Source organism: Apodemus sylvaticus, chromosome 14 (assembly GCF_947179515.1).
Source record: "Apodemus sylvaticus chromosome 14, mApoSyl1.1, whole genome shotgun sequence".
Taxonomy (NCBI): domain Eukaryota; kingdom Metazoa; phylum Chordata; class Mammalia; order Rodentia; family Muridae; genus Apodemus; species Apodemus sylvaticus.
In genome coordinates this window covers 19,860,307-19,877,473 of record NC_067485.1, presented here as the reverse complement: position 1 = coordinate 19,877,473, position 17,167 = coordinate 19,860,307, and the positions used below count along the sequence as shown (strand labels likewise).

General features: G+C 45.5%; 1 protein-coding gene across 1 annotated transcript in view; it reads left to right on the top strand.

Annotated features, from left to right (window-relative positions):
- The window catches only part of Kdm1b (lysine demethylase 1B), a 41,380-nt gene that overhangs the window by 1,438 nt on the left and 22,775 nt on the right, over window positions 1-17,167 (top strand). Inside the window, exons 2-8 of the mRNA XM_052156941.1 lie at window positions 2,942-3,041; window positions 4,211-4,338; window positions 5,698-5,787; window positions 7,077-7,188; window positions 8,360-8,476; window positions 12,681-12,719; window positions 14,762-14,990. Coding sequence (XP_052012901.1) covers window positions 2,955-3,041; window positions 4,211-4,338; window positions 5,698-5,787; window positions 7,077-7,188; window positions 8,360-8,476; window positions 12,681-12,719; window positions 14,762-14,990 — 802 coding nt within the window. The 5' untranslated portion in view covers window positions 2,942-2,954. The remainder of the gene's footprint in view (window positions 1-2,941; window positions 3,042-4,210; window positions 4,339-5,697; window positions 5,788-7,076; window positions 7,189-8,359; window positions 8,477-12,680; window positions 12,720-14,761; window positions 14,991-17,167) is intronic.

Genomic DNA, 17,167 nt, shown 5'->3' with positions numbered 1-17,167 from the left:
TCTTCAGAGGGTACGTGAGAAAAGTCTCATCAATAATTGCCTTTCAGACAGGGAACAGTTGAGAAAAGACCCAGGGCAATAGGGAATTCAGAATTGAATTATTGGATTGGGTAGTCAATATTAAATTATAGCACTGGGTCCGTATTTCCGTAACTCAGATTATCATGGGGATATGAAGCTCTCAGCTTGCCTATTTTAAATGACCCGAGGAGATTTCAGTTTCTTTCATTAACAAAGAAGTTTCTAGTAGTTTGTCCTGTTCTTACAAGTCATGCTGCCTCCACCATAAATTTTTACTCTATTTTCAATTCTTTTGAACTGTTTTTATGAATTTTACGTGTTGGCGTTTAAACTCTTCAATAAACTACATTCAGAACACTTGGGAGTGAGTTAAACATTCTAAATATTAACATATTTGCTTGTATATTCATTTTTAACACTTATTTTTTTAACCAAGAGAAAACTAAAACTCTGCATTTAAATTTAGGAAGAAATGGGCTTATAAAACATTGACCAGGAAACTCTAGTCGGTTGGGTGTCTTCACTGAAGAACTAGGTTGGGGGGGGGGGTGAGCAGGTGTGTGTGTGTGTGTGTGTCGGGGGCGGTCTTACCTGTAATCCCAGCATTCTTGAGACGGGAAGATTGCCAACAGCTAGAGTGGCCAGGGCTCCATGTAAAAACCCTGTGCTAACAAGAAAACCGGGTAGGCAGAGAAGCGTTCATTGTTCATTATGCTTGTTACAATAATACTTTATTTCTAAGAGCATGTTTTAGAACACTGTAGTTTGTGAACTTGCAACTCACATTCTTTTCCCTTCGCTTTAATGAAGACGGAAGGACTAAGGAAATGCTGATTACATCCAGTGCTTGACTGTGGAAGCACACTAAGTTCTCCCAGTGAATTAAAGATGCAGATGCACTACCTTAAAAGCTTTCAGTCAGATGGAGTAGCTCCTGCAATGTGCTTCTTTCTTCAGACATTTCTTGATGCCCCATTTGTGCCTGTTTCCTGCTGTTCGCGTATAATGATTGGAAACTTCTGGAAGTCATGCTTGGTTTTAGAAGTCATGTGTTTCTGGGTTATGTTCAAAGTTGTGTGAGTCAATGCTGGTTTCTTATGTTCCTGAACCTCACGTTAAGCTGCATTTTTGCTACAGTACTTGTCTGTACTGTATTGTATTTGTAATTCATTGTGTGACTGCGGAATACATGTTTTACATGTAAAGAAACCTATGTGTTTTTATGTATGCGAAAATCACATTTCCGTGAATGGTTAAGTTGGACGCCTTTTTAAAAGTGCAAATGAGGCATGGGATGTAGGTCAGGGTAGAGGGCTTGTCTGGCGTTCTGTATTTCCAGTACATCGTCAAAGTGCAGATGGGATCGAGAAAACCATTGTGTAACCATGGTTGAAGGTAGATGGTATTTCTAAAAATGTTATTAGTATAGTGTTGGTATAGTGAGCACCGTAGGACTGACTTTAATTTTTGTGTTGAGGATTTAATCTAGGGTCTCGTGAATACTAGGCTTATCAGTTATCATTGAACTAAACTCCTAGCAATGCCTCCTTCCCCCAACCCCCATTGTGAGTCAGTGAGACATAGAGATGGATCAGCAGGTAAAGGACTTTTGCTGCCAAGCCTAATAACCCGAGTTTGACCCCTGGAACCCACATGGGAGAAGGAGAGAACTGCTCCTCCCAGAGCTTGACCTCTGACCTCCATACTGGTGCTACATATGTTCCCCCACCCCAGTACGTAAACATAAAGAAAAAAAACCCACCTCTTTAAAATGAGGTATTTTGCACCTTGGAATATGCTGGACTTATATATATATATGTATGTAGTTGACTTTATCCTATCTTTAAGTAATGAAAAAACTCTTCATGGTATTAATGTCATGATTTCTTACTCCGTGGACGTAAGAGTTTCTGTTAGATGTTAATAATTTGTGAGAACTGGTCTTGTAGACATGGATATAGCTTACACATAGGAACCGAGTATTACTGGGTTGACCCTGTGTAACTAACTGTTGAGGTCACTCTCCTGTGGTACCACTCCCTTGCTTCCATATCAGTTTTCCATACAGATGCCCTCCTTATTTTTCATTTCTTCCTTTTGGTGTGCGGTAACATGACAGAAATATGATAGGAAAGGTGAATGATTACAGATTCATATGTTACCTTAACTATTTTTCTTATTGAATATTTTCTAATAGCTCACAATCTTTTGTGGTTTCAATGCCTCATTTATAGATTGTTTTAGTTGGTTGGTTCTGAGACAGTGTCTCCTGTCCAAACTGGCCTTGAACAGTCTATGCAGCTGAAGCTGGCTATGAATTTCCAACCCCCCATGCCGCTGTCTCCATCTCCGCTGGAATTGCAGGCATGAGTGACCACGCCTAGCTAGATGTTTGTCCTTAATGCTGGTCTAACCATGCTGTTAACAGACTGCTTTGAAAAGTTGTAAGATTTGTCTAGTCAAAGATATTCATGCTTTCATTGAATCCAGATTCCTGTATTCTATATACAGTGTGCCTGGTATTTGTTAGTAGGAATTATTTCATACTACAAGCTAAGTACTTATTTCTTAGTACAGGTTAAGACTTCAAGATTCAGGAAACAGACATAGTAGGTGAGGGGGTTCATAGCAAGAACGTGATGACGAAGCCTCATCACATAACCCAGCTGACTGGGGTTTGTGCAGCTGAGGATGACCTTGGAACTTCTGGTCCTCCTGCCCCTCCCAAGTTCAAGGTTTACAGGTATACCCCAACATGGTTGTCTTGTCCTCATTTTTGTACGTGACAACACAGGCATCAGATTATGTAACTTGGGAGTGGGGGTTTTATATTCACCCCCCCTTCCCCGCCGTGACAATGGTTTGAAATGTCAACAGATGCTAATAACCTAATGGTGTATCCTCGCCCCCCCCCCCCCAGGCTTTCCTAAGCAATGGCAGCATCTCGAGGGAGATCAAAGAAGAGAAACAATTTGGAGCTTTCTCCTGACAACCTGCCTTTGAGGAGCTCCGGGCGGCAGGTATTCTGTCTGTTCACTGGTTAAGATGGGGAGGGAGAGCCGGTCAGAGCAAGCCTAGTCCTGCCGTGGCAGTTTGCGGAGGAGCTCACCATGGCGCAGGGTGTAGAGTGTACAGCAGGAGCTGCGAGGGCAAACACTGGATCACCAAATGGTGCTGGGAGAATGGCAGCTGGCGTGGCTGCTTCCAGAATCGGACGCTGAGGCCAGGTCATGGCTGGCTTGGATGTCATTCAAGGGAATTTGGACTTGAGCTCACTGTTGCTTGAGCCATGTTGGAAGATTTGTTTGCAGTAGAGTATTTAGTGAAAGTTGAGCATTCTGCTCCTTTAGATTTTGTTTCTCTAGCTCTTAAATTTCCAGACTTAACTGTGTTAAGAGAGAAAAAAAATTCTTAGTTTTTAAATGACTTTTTAAGAGATTCGTTTTTATTTTATGTATATGAACATTTTGCCCAGGGCTGGAGAGATGGCCCTGTTAAGAGCACAGACTGTTCTTCCAACGGTCCTGAGTTCAAACCTCAGCAACCACATGGTGGCTCATAACCATCTATAATGAGATCTGATGCCGCCTTCAGGTGTGTCTGGAGACAGCTACAGTGTACTTACCTATAATAAATAAACAAATCTTTTTAAAAAAAATTTGCCTGAATGTATATATGTGTACCACATACATCCCTAGTGTTTTCAGATGTCAGGAGAGGGCATTTTATCTCCTGGAATTGGAATTACAGTGGTAAGTCACCATGTGGGTGCTGAGAACCAAACCTGGGTCTTCTGTAAGAGCAGCGAGTGCCTTAACCGCTGAGCCATACCTTTAGTCCCCAGGAATGACATGGCTTGACTGTCACATTTTCCTTTAAGAAAAGCTCATGCACATGTTCCTTCTGAATCTATATCATTAAGGAGCTATTCCTAGATCCTCTAGTAAGACAGTTGTTTATACAGGTGGCTGTCCTGGCTAACCCTAGCCCATTTGCCAGGATGCCAGATCCGGAGCTGCGAAGGTGGCTCAGTCAGTAGGTTGTTTGCCTGGCATGCATGGTTTGATCCCAGATGCTACCAACGTGGTGACATTTAGAGCTTCAACTCACGTGTGACCCCAGCAGCAAACCTGCTGCCATCCCCGTTCTCTACCGAGTGAAATCTTGACGTCAGTGGGTTCTTCCGTAGGCAAAGAAGAAAGCAGTAGAGATCACGGATGAGGATGACGATGGTTCATCGGAGAAGAAGTACAGGAAATGTGAAAAGGCAGGCTGTACCACAGCGTATCCTGTGTGCTTTGCAAGCGCTTCTGAGAGGTCTGTGGCAGGGCTGCCTTGGCCGTGTGTATCTGCCCGTGAGCATGTGCCATGTGGGGATGGCATCCTAGATGTTACCTCTTCAAAAGACAAATGCAGGAACTGCAGCCTGCTACTTCTGGCTGCTTACTCACCACACACCACAGCATCCTCCATACTCTGTGGTTGTTTCTGGCCTAGTGGGAGAGATCACATCCAGATCAACTGTGCCATACAGTGTCCTCAGACATGCCCCACCATCTTTGTGCGGGTTCTGGGGCTTTTGTGCGATGTTCGGGGCGTAGGAGATCATAGACTCAAGCTCTGGGAGGAACCCGTGTGTCTTTGCCTTTTGCCATCTTTATGCTTCTTCCCTCATGTAGTGTTCTGCCCCTTTATATGCTTGTGCAGGTCTCAGAAGCTACAGGGTTGAGGGAGGGAGCTTGGTTGGTACAGGGCTCGCCCAGCAGGTCCTAGGAGCTGGGTTCCATCCCAGTTCTCTGTGGGACTGCTGGCACATGCCTGCTAATCCCAACATTCGGGAAATGGAGGTAGGACCACAGTATTTAGTTCAAGGTCTTCCTCAGCTATAGAGCGAACTGGAAAGCCTGCCTCAAAACTAAACCCAAACCCCAAAACCTACAGTGTCAACCATAGTCCTACCATTTGTGGTCATTGTGGGACAGTTAGGACTTTTCTTATTCCATAGAAAAATCTTCAGTAAAAGTTATGACTCAGTAAAGGTTAAATTTGAACAAAACCCATTTGGGTCTGATCATGAGATAGCCATGTCTGCTGTCTCCTTGTGCTGTGTCAGGAGCTACTTGACCAGCCATCTTCCCAGACTGCGTGTCTGCTCTCGAGGTTGCAGCTGATGAGATGTTATCGCAGGGTCCTCTCTCACTCCGCTCACGGCAAGGACGGAGCCATTGCTTCATAAATCACCACAGTGCCCCAGGCAGCCATTGAGGTTGCACCTGGCCGGCCTAAGTTCTCCCTGTGGGGTCCCTGTTCCTGAGGTAGTAAGTATATCTGCCATCTGAAATCCAAAATGCTTCAGTTGTAAAACTTCTGAGTGCCAGGACCCTTTATGTTTATACGTGGGGTCCTCTCCCCCGATGTCTCACTGTGTACTGGCGCAAGCATTCTGAAACCCGTAGGACAACTGAAAGCTAAGCTATTTGTGATTCCAGACATTTCAGATAAGGGACTCTCAACCCGCTCGACCTTTCAGCACGTCCTAGCTTCCCCTGTTAGCCCAGGGCTATTTGAAGTGGAAGTGCTGCAAAGGGGCTCAGGTTGGCCAGCCAGTTAAACAGAACTGAGTGAGAAGAGAAGTGAATCCTCACGCCAGCTCTGCGGGTTTCTATTCTTTTTCAGATGTGCCAAAAATGGCTACACCTCCCGATGGTATCACCTGTCCTGTGGGGAGCACTTCTGTAATGAATGCTTTGACCACTACTACAGAAGGTTGGTTTCCTGACTGAAGACTGGGGGAAGAAATGAGACAAGGTCTGGGGAGGCTGGTCACAAACCTGGGACCTCCTGGGCCATCTAATGCCACTGATGACTGCAAGGGTGACTGGAATTCAGTGTCGTAAGCGCCACACAACGTGGCTGCGGCTGGGTATTCGTAAGCAAGGCTGGAAGAGGGAGGAAGAGTGAGCTCACATTATTTATAAGAACCTGGATGCAGCTGGAGGTTCTCACACTGAGGAAGTTAAGAAAAACTCTGAAACATTATCAAATATTATATCCACTTACTTAGTTGTGGTTCCCGGATTTTATATAAATAATCACATAGGTATGTATGAGAGAACCATAGAAGCAAAACTGTCTGGAGAGGCTTAGGGGCCGACAAAGGGGAGGGCTAAGAGAAGGGGAATGTAACCAGTGGACAGTGGACACATGGATGAAACGTAAGAGTAAAAATGTGCTGGGCTGGAGAGAGGGCTCAGCAGTTAAGAGCACTGACTGCTCTTCCAGAGGCCCTGAGTTCAATTCCCAGCAACCACATGGTGGCTCACAACCATCTGTAATGGAATCGATGCACTCTTCTGATGTGTGACTGAAGAAAGCTACAGTGTACTCATATAAACAAAATAAATCTTTAGAATAAGATGATTTAAGGCAGCCTTAAAAAAAAAAAACAAAACCTTAAAATGTGCTGTGAGTTGGCATGTGCGCAGGCTCATGTGTCTGCCATGACACATGCCCGGTGTATGTAAGCTCCAGAGAGCTCCGCTGCTCTGCTATTTGGTCACAGTTCATGCAAGATAGTGTGCAGACCCTTGGGGCAGCCGGCAGAGCACTGGGCCGACATCTCTTCAGCTTTTTCTTTTCTATAGCCTGGCCTCCGCCCTGAGTAGCTGGGATCATAAGCCGGTGCCACCAGACCTTGCTGTGCCTTCCCCTAGTGGCTTTCTGCATTCTTCAGTCATCTTTTCTTCCGATTTTAATTGAGTGTTTAATATTATTTTATGCCCTGATAAAATATTAACGGTTGCTGTAGGATTCACCTACCATGGACGTTAGAAAGTTTCACCACCTAGGGCTCTGTCCTTATTTGTTGCAGAGCTAACCTTGTTCAGCACGTGCTTCTCCTGCTAGCTTGTTGTGGGCGTGGCATCTTAACACCCCTCTGTGGGCCTAAGAATAGCAAAGTCTCTTTGGTCGACTTGACCCACCCAAGTTAACCTATAGATTGTGAAAACCCGATTAACCTATAGATCGACTTTTTTTTTTCCTGATGGTTTCAGCCACAAAGACGGGTATGACAAATACAGTGCTTGGAAAAGAGTGTGGACCAGCAATGGCAAGACGGAGCCAAGCCCCAAGGCGTTCATGGCGGACCAGCAGCTCCCCTACTGGGTATGGAGGCCCTCTGCTGCCCAGAGCACAGAAGCGTGGGCAGGTGGTGGGGACAATGCTGCTGTGTGGCAGATCTTTGCTTGGGTTAGTTCTAGGCTTGTTAGAGCAAACACTTTTAAAATTTGCTGGAGTCTCTGCTTCGTACAGCCTAGGGAAGAAAGGAACGTCACACACCACCTCCTGGCCTCAGGTTGACCCATGTCTTTTGATGAACACTTGGGTTGTCTCTCGTCTTTCAGTTAGAATGAACAGGGACACGTATAGGGATATAGACCTAGGGATGGGCCATATGGCATTTCTGTGGTTGGTTAGTGTTTGGTGGTCAACACTTGAACCCAGGGCCCTTAGTTCGCTGGGTCATGTGCTGAGCCATTTTGAGCCCCACTCCTGCTTTTGATTTTGAGTTGGCCTGCGGAGTCGCCCGCGAGTCCTTCTACCTGCCCATGTTCCTGAAAGGCTGGGATTTAACTCCAGACTCATCTCAGAGCCAGTTTATCATTTTTTCACTGATGCGTGTTGTGCGCACGTGTGCGTGCATGCGTGTGTGTGTGTGTGTGTGTGTGTGTGTGTGTGTGTGTGTGTGTATGTGTCAGGTTTTTCTGTACACCATCATGGATTCTTTTTGGGTTTTGGCTTTTTGTTGCTTGAGACAGAAGTCTCACTATGTAGCCTTGGCTAGTCTAGAACTCACTAAGTAGACCAAGGATGTCCTCAAACCCAAGTGATCCCACCTGCTTCTCTCTGCCGGTGCTGGGATCAAGGGTACGCACCACCACATCCTGCCGTGTTTCCCTTTTTTGACGTGGGTCTCAATGGAAAGCAGACAGGTCTCAAACTTGCTAGGTAGTTCAGGGTGACTTGAACTCCTGACCCTCCTGCCTTCATCCTTACCAACTCTTGTGTTTTGTAATGCCAACTGTGTGGGTGGGTGGGCGTGAACAGGCAGCTCATTGTGGAAATACAAGCTAGTGTTTGGCCAATTGCAAATATGCTCTGCCCAATTTCAAGTTGAGCTGTTTTTCTTCTTGTAAGACTTAACTATTCTGGACATCAAACCCTTATTATCTCTGTGATTGGCAGATTTTTTTAAAATTTATTTATTTTTTTTATCTGCAGGTTGTTTTACCTTCGAGTAGATTTACTTCTGATCTTGCCTTTGTTTCTCATGTAGGTTCAGTGCACAAAACCTGAGTGTGGAAAGTGGAGGCAGCTTACCAAGGAGACCCAGCTTACTCCACACCTGGCCAGGGCTTACCGCTGCGGTGTGAAGCCAAATGCTATTACCAAGGTACGGTTTCTGCAGCGGCCTTTTGAGTTACGTTATACATCACTGTATTTGTAACGGCAGCATGTCTTTGTCACTTCATGTGTATAGGGTTGTGTTGTATGTAAACAAGCCTACCAGCAATGGGTTATTAACTAAGTAAGGGCTTCTTTCCTCTAGGTGGGTTGGTAATGAGCTGTTTGTGTTGGTATATTTATCCAAGAACAGTCTCTTGTCCAGTCCATCTTCATCTTCCATCCTCAAGTGACAAGGTGGATACTGTGTGGCCAGCCACCATGTCTGAATCTGAAGCAGAGGAGAGTGGTCTGTCTCTCACTGGGTGACAGCCTGCCTGTTAGAGTTCTGCTTGTGTCATTGGCTAGAAGAGAATCACACAACTATGCTAGACTGCACGAGGACAAAGGCAGAGTCTGCCTCATCACTTTGGTACCCTGTGCAATACAGCGCCAGACAAAGCAGAACTGTGCAGCAAGAAGGGACAGGGTGAAAGGCTCTGATTGGCAGTTAGGGACCAGCTGTAGCTGATAGAATGTGCCACTTCTGAAATTTGGCAGTTGGTGTTTGAAAATGTGTTAAACACACTACCCAAATGTCGCATACTTTGAATATTAAAGAATATTAAGTATAAACTCCTAGAATCAACATAGTCTATTTTTTTTTCTAATTGAGGGGTGATGGCGGATTATAAAATACACGGTTTCAGTGCTCTCAGACGTTTGTGGTGTTGTTAAACACCATAAGATTATATGTATTTATAAATACACACATATCAGAAAATTCTTCTGAGCCATCTTGTCCCTCCCTGTATTCAGAAGTAAACTCTTGGGGGCTGGAGAATTGGCTCAGTGGTGGTGCTTGCCAGTACAAAGCCCTGGGTATGGACATCAGCATTTCAGGGGTGGGGCTGGGGGTGGGGGTGGGGTGGGAAATATAGTCTTAATGGTTCATTCATTTTTTTTCCTGTACAACTTTAAATAGATTTGATATGGTAGGCTCATTTTAAGGCTTTCATATGAGTCTCCAAACTGCTTCTTTTGGTTTAAAAAAAAATACAGTTCAGCTGGGCTTGGTGGATAATGTCTATAATCCCAGCACTTAAGAGGAAGAGGCAGGAGGGTTAGGACTTCCAAGCCAGTCTTCCCTACATAGTAAGTTGGAGGCCAGCCTGGGCTATATGAATACACTAGGCCATGTCTATAAAACAAGTCTTGAGACTCAGTGATCGTATGGGAACTGGCCAACACTGCAGTAGCAGCTGGGGATTGAACCTATACCTTTGCAGTCTAGGGAATCGCCGAACTGTGGGGCTCAGCCCAACCCCTAAGCGTATTGGCACTATTTTTAACAGAAGAGAACTGTGTTGTTTTCGTTTCTGAGAGATGCTTATATACTGTAACTCTGTGTGTGGAACACAGGGTCTACAGTGCTCAGCCAGAGTACCAAGCTAAACCGCAGTATTCCTTTGTCCTGTGGACTTTAGTTCCCTCCTCCCCATCTCCAGAGTCAGCTGCTCTGATTCTAACCTCACAGGTTAGTTTTCCTGACTCGTAAACTTCATAAAACTGGGATGAGTCTTGGGTGCTCTTTCAGTGTTTAGTCCCTTTCACGGTATTAAATACATTAGAAAACACAAACCAGCCATCAGCGTTGTGCGGATCGACAGGGCTTCTTGTTTCACTGAGTTTCTTGCAGTACTGGACACTGAACTAGGGCCCTATGAACGCTAGGCAGGCCTTGAACCACAGCCGGATCAGCTGCCCTCTCTCTACTTTGTTCCTTTTGACGCCGGGTCTCCTTAAGTCGCCCAGGTTGACCTGGAACTCTGTACTCCTGACTGACAGGTTAGCTTGACCTCTGCATAGCCGTGACACAGGCACCAGACAGCAAGCCCAGCTTGCTCAGGATTCACACTTCTCAGTAGTGTTGCGTCGCCATGGCTTGTTTCCACACTGGTGTGTGGCAGGACAGTTGTGTTGCAAGTGTCAACTGTGTGAGTGGAACTAGCGATGAGGCTGCGAGTGTCTTGTGGCTGTGGGTGAGTGGGTAGGTGTGGCCTTGTGGTGTGAGGCAGAACTGGGTTTGATTGTAAAGGAGCTGCCTGTGATCTCAGGTCTAGCAGTGGCCTCCTCCGCTGTTTCTGTGCTGTGCTTGTGTTCCGTAGTTTTGGATATTGAGTCATTCTTCCTGATTTGTGGGCATTCTTTACATCATCTAGACGTGCATACGTTTTTAGTATTTTCCAAGTCTATGTTTAGCCCTTCCATTTTCTTAGTAAGTCTCATACAAGGAAGAGTAATAGCGGGTTTGAGATGGTCTGGCTTTGAGCTCGGGGGTCTGCTGCTTGACTCCTGAGTACTGAGATTATGGGAAGCCTTGACACCTGCCAAGGATCTTCAAATGTGTTATTATTCTAATCAGGGTTTCACTATGTAGCCCAGGCTGATTAATTTTAATTAACAGGTAAATTCTAGGATATGTCTACATTCTGGGATGGCTAATTTAGGTTAATTTGCATTACTGGACACATGTGTCTGTATATCCACACATACATTTTATGAGAACACCTACACTTGACGTAGTGATTTTGAAAACTGTGATTGATTCCTGGCTTCACCTTCCCAGTAGAAGGTTCTGAATGGTGGAAAGGAGAAGGTTTGAGGGCCTAGAGAGCGCGTGGGCCAGGCTGCGCCAACCGCACGGTTGCACTGTGGGAACAGGGCCTGGGAAGGCACCTAGAGTATGTTTCAGCCAGTGAGGACGGCGTGTTGGTGGCACCTGCTTGCTCTCCTTTCTCTGATTTTTCAGTCAACACTGAGGCCTTGATGTCTAGAGCTTTCACTCATCTTGCTGAGTAGTATCTGAAAGTGTGGGTCTGTGCGCCGCCCCGCTTCCCTGTTCTAGGAGGAGAGGAAGTTGGTTTCTAAGTCGTGGCTGTTCCTGTTTGGTTTCCTGGAGTGTTGCTGCTCCGGTGTGCTCAAGTCCCTTATTAATGCACAGAAAGAGTTTCTCTGGAAACTCTTCTTTAGATCAGAGCTGCCAGGCGTGTGTTCTCCAGACCTTCTGTTAGTGTTTTTGTATTGATCCAGAAACTGCACAGATCAAAATGCCCAGGCTAATGAATTGTCACAAGTACCAGTTCTTCTGGCTCCCAATATGGACATGGAATTCTCGGCAAATGCCCTGGTGACTTCTGTTAATCATAGCCACCACCAACCTTGCTCCCCAGGGTAAACTGCCTGCCTTCTTTTCCAGCTTACAGTATTATGGATTTGCCTTTGCTTATTTTTTGTTTTCCTTTTTGACCCTCATATAACCGGAATCATGTAGTGTGATATTTCAGAACTGTTGGTAAGTTCCACCTGTGCTGTGGCATGTAGTTGTCATGTGTTCTTTCACTGCTGGGTAATTGTTTGTCCAGGCACATGTGGACTTACCTATTCCGTTGGCTTGTATATAACTTTGTTCTCTCACAAACAAAACTTCCTTGAACTTCAGAAACATACACACCGAGTTGTGTTGCTTCATCTGCATTTTCTGTCCTTTGAGACTGGGTTTTGCTGTGTAGCTCAAGCTGCCTTTGGAGTCTGAATCATCCAGGATTGCTCTGAGCTCACTGTAGACTGTAGGTTCATACTTTGTACTTGTCCATCCTCCTGCCTCAGCCCCCAAAGTACTGAGATTGCAGGGGTATGCCGCTGTCCTTGGCTTGAACGCTTTTCCTTTTTTTGCGCCCTCTTTGGTGCAGTGCTAGGGGTTAACCCCAGGGCCTCTTGCATAGTAGGCAGGCTCTTGCATGAACTGTGTCCCCGGCCTTTGACCTTCCTTGTGGTTCATTGGTTAGCGCGAATTAGAGACTCTAGGAAGTACTCCAAGGCGAAGATCACTGGGTATGTTTATCTGAGACACAGCTTTAGTTCCGCAAGACAGTGCCAGGCCTCTGTGTCCTCCAGACGTGTGCACCTTGTCACAGCCCTCTCTGCCACTGTACAGCCCCTTGTTTTCATGGGGGAGCATCTTAATAAAAGTACCAATCTTCCCACACTCTCATTCTGGTGACATGTCCTACATTTTTCTTGCCAGTTAAATAGGTTTTAAAAAAAAAAAAAAAGGTGGGGTGTGGTGGGGGGGAGGTATCCTACTGAAAGAAAATGGACACCTAAGACTTTGTTTTGAAAATACTTAATTCAGACCTGGTTTTCTTTTGCAGCCTGACACCCCCGATCATTGTTCGTTCCCCGAGGATCTGGTGAGTATTTGTGTTCTGGATCAGAGATAACTGGTCCTTTAAGGATAAGCTCACTACGTAAATGACTAGCATCTATTTGGCTATACATCAAAGCCTTCTGACCCGAACATGGTGACTGCATTGTGAAAATGCCCATAGTAATAGACAGTGGTGGTGGTGCTGGTGGTGGTGGTGGTGCTGGTGGTGGTGCTGGTGCTGCTGCTGCTTCTGCTTCTGCTGCTGCTGCTGCTGCTGCTACTGCTACCGCTGCTGCTGTAGATGCATTACCCCTCACAGTTAAAAGGATGTGAGGCTACATTGCTTTACACTGATGGGCACATGAGGGAAGATACCGCTCCTACCTTGCTGCGGGACTCAGACTTTATACACTTGTTTATTGGTGATGGCTGTGACCTTCCCCCACTCAGTCCTTATGAGACAAAGAGCAGGGTAGCCATGGCTTGAATGCCTTGGCCTGAACTCAGCAGCAGGAAAGGGTTCTGGTACTTTCTGACCAAAAAGGTAGCCGCTCTGCCCTGTCCCTGCTCAGATACAGAAGTGGGTCCAGCTGCCCATGCCCTGGCACAATCTAGCTGTTTCTGGCTCCACTTACCATGTAACCACATCTGGTTTAAACTGATTTTGAATATTCTAAGTTCCCTAAATTCCCAAGACCTTCTGATTTTCAGTGATTCAGAATTGGCACTTGGAGCTTGTTCCCAGTGTCTCCAGTTCAAGGACCGTGGCAGGTTCACACAAAGGTCGAAGGGACATTTATTAGATCCACCTTGAATCCATTCTCCCCTTGGAAGGAGTAGTTTTGTTTTTATTAAGTTTCGTTCCCTTATGGACCAGGTAGATTCTGGATTTGGGGTAAACAGGATGTGTTTATAGAAAGAAGGAAAGATAGCTTATGTGCAGTTAGAATACCTTCTGCATCAGCTCTAATACTAAGGGTGTTTTAGACTCAGAAGATCCTTGACTTTAACACAGAGGCTGTATTCATGAAGTGAAAGGACTTGAGTTGCTTTGCTGTCAGGCTGCTGGCGAATGAGCCCTGGCCTTGGGCATGCTAAGTGAGCACTCTACCACTGAGCTATATTCCGCAGATAGGGAAGCTTTGCACACAGTCTGAGACAGGCCTCCACGACTGGGCGGCCGGCAGCTGGCAAGGGCTGACAGTTGCTTTTGTTTCACTTACAGCAAGTGGGGACTAGTTTGGAGCACCCCTTCAGGTATGCTTCTAGCACAGAGAGCTAGAGGCTCATAGCAAGGGTCAGGGTTTGTCCAGTTTCCTTCTGAGCTGTGTGACCCAGGAAATAGAATGGTGGAATCATTATTTTTAAGATGGCAGACTCTGGATGCAAATAGCTGAATCGTTTGGAGCTGAGCGAATGCTCTATTTCTGCTGCGGTGATAAAATATCCAGACAAAACATGTAGGGGAAAGTTTATTTGGCTTCCGGTCCATCACGGAGGGGAATCAAAGCAGGAGCTCCAGCAGCTAGCTATATCCTCACTGTAGTCAAGACCAAGCAGAAGGGCTTGCTTGCTTCTGCTTTTGTTTTCCCGGATCATTTTCTTCACACGCAGCTCAGCGATTAGCCTAGGGAAGGTGCCACTTATAGCAGGCTGGGTCAATTAGCCGTCCAGACAGTCACCCACTGACCCTGACCTGATCTTGACAATTCCTCATTTGAAACTTCCCTTAAGTCTTTCTATGTTTCAGAAGGTTGATGTTTAAAATATAACTAACCCAGCAGGGGGTGGGTGGAGGCAGACCTGGGGTATTGGGGAGGCAGCATGTTATCCTGGTGTCATTTGGGGTTTTCTGGCTCAGGAGGGAGACTTTCTGCATTTGGGAAGAATTTTGCCCAAGAAAGCTTGTCTCTGGGTGTCCTCAGCTGTTTTTGTTTGATTTTTTTGTATGAAACTGAGACTTGTTGTGTGTGGATGTGGGGGGGGGGCAGGAGAGCTGTGGGGGTACAGGAGAACTGTGGATGGAGCCAAGTAAGTACCATCAGCATGTACATTTCCCCTCTTCCTCCCACTGATCCATCACAGAGAGTGCTGGAAGTTTCCAACCACTGGTGGTACTCCATGCTCATCCAGCCTCCATTGCTGAAGGACAGCGTGGCGGCCCCGCTGCTCTCTGCCTACTACCCTGACTGCGTTGGCATGAGCCCCTCCTGCACCAGCACACATCGAGCCACCGTCACAGCCACTCCCACCGCCACCGGCAGTGCCAGCCCAAGGGAGATGGAGCCCTCCAAGGCTGCCCCCTCTTCACTTGGTGAGAGATGTTCTGGGACCCTTTTCCTTCCGTCCCTTACCCCCGACTTGGAAATTTAGGGTTAAGCGAACTGCAGAAGACTGTTTCAGTGTATGTGACATGGTATAAAGCACTCACTGTTGAATACATTTGGTTATGCAGTTGGCCCTCACACATAGACCTTCATCTACAGATTCAGCCAACCTGGGTAGAGAGCTATGTGGGAAGAAGTCCCACCTGTATTCATTATATGCAGATGCCTTATTGCAGGCTTTGTGTGATGGTCAGAAGAGAGGATATCTGATCACTAGCAGCTATCTCCATAGTATCTATGTTGTCTTAGGTGTTGAGTTGTCTACCGACAACTGTGGACCTGTGTAAACTCTGCACCATTTAAGTAAGGGACTTGGGATGTGTGGCTGAGAGACTTGTGTGGGTAGGGAGTCACAGAACTAGGTCTCTGAGGGGGTATAGCCTTGCCTGCAGATTTACCACACCATTAGTAGACAGTGTAGACAGGCCTTGGAGAGCCTTTAGGGCCTAACTGTGAATTACATATAGGCTTTAATGAGTGTTTATTTCAAAGTCGGACAGCTATGCCTCTTACTGATTTCATGGACTGACTTTACAGAATGAAGTTTAGACTGTATGGTCACCATTTTTATTCTTCATGTTTCTGTCTCTAATGACAGCAGTGGAGACCCACTCTAAAAGATTCAGAATTCCATGTCAGGGCAGAATATGTTATTGGTTTCAAAGGAATCCTAGCAACCCCTCATCTTCTGTACATGAACAAATCACACTAGGTTTTTCTATCAAGGCCCCATAATAAGGATTTAGCTGATAATACTGAATTTAATATTGCTATTATATGTGTGCATGTGTGTGTACATGTATATCTTTTTCATATATATGTAAAACATTATGTAACATAAAACCAAATATAAATATAAGCTATTTAATACATGGAAAAACATTTAGAATACTGTAAAAAAATTTTTTTTAACTTAAGAAGTAGGTTTGAAGAATTAGAATTAAGAAGTAGGTTTATAGAATTTGTTCAGGTATGAGAAAACTAGTGTCTAGAATGTTACTATAGGCTGAGTGTTGGAATGTATCACTGGTGTCTAGAATGTTATCATAGGCTGAGTCCTGGGATGTAGCACTGGTGTCTAGAATGTTACCATAGGCTGAGTCCTGGGATGTATCACTGGTGTCTAGAATGTTACCATAGGCTGAGTGTTGGAATGTATCACTGGTGTCTAGAATGTTACCATAGGCTGAGTGTTGGAATGTAGCACTGGTGTTTAGAATGTTACCATAGGCTGAGTGTTGGAATGTAGCACTGGTGTCTAGAATGTTACCATAGGCTGAGTGTTGGAATGTAGCACTGGTGTTTAGAATGTTACCATAGGCTGAGTGTTGGAATGTAGCACTGGTGTTTAGAATGTTACCATAGGCTGAGTCCTGGGATGTATCACTGGTGTCTAGAATGTTACCATAGGCTGAGTGTTGGAATGTAGCACTGATGTCTAGAATGCTATCAGAGGCTGAGTGTTGGAATGTAGCACTGGTGTCTAGAATGTTACCATAGGCTGAGTGTTGGAATGTAGCACTGGTGTTTAGAATGTTACCATAGGCTGAGTGTTGGAATGTAGCACTGGTGTCTAGAATGTTACCATAGGCTGAGTGTTGGAATGTAGCACTGGTGTTTAGAATGTTACCATAGGCTGAGTGTTGGAATGTAGCACTGGTGTTTAGAATGTTACCATAGGCTGAGTCCTGGGATGTATCTCTGGTGTCTAGAATGTTACCATAGGCTGAGTGTTGGAATGTAGCACTGATGTCTAGAATGCTATCAGAGGCTGAGTGTTGGAATGTAGCACTGGTGTCTAGAATGTTACCATAGGCTGAGTGTTGGAATGTAGCACTGGTGTTTAGAATGTTACCATAGGCTGAGTGTTGCAATGTAGCGCATCATGGGACATGAGGCTTTGGGACCATTTCATTTTGCAATCAGAGTGCCAAAGGATTTTTTTTTCTTTTTAATTTTTAAAGTTACATTTATATGTCTGTACCATAGCACATATGGGAGGTCAGAGATCAGTTTGAGAAAAGTTGGTTTTTTCCTTCCATGTGTTCCTAGAGGTTGAACTGAGGTCATCAGGCTTGGTGGCAAGAATCTTTACTCACTGAGC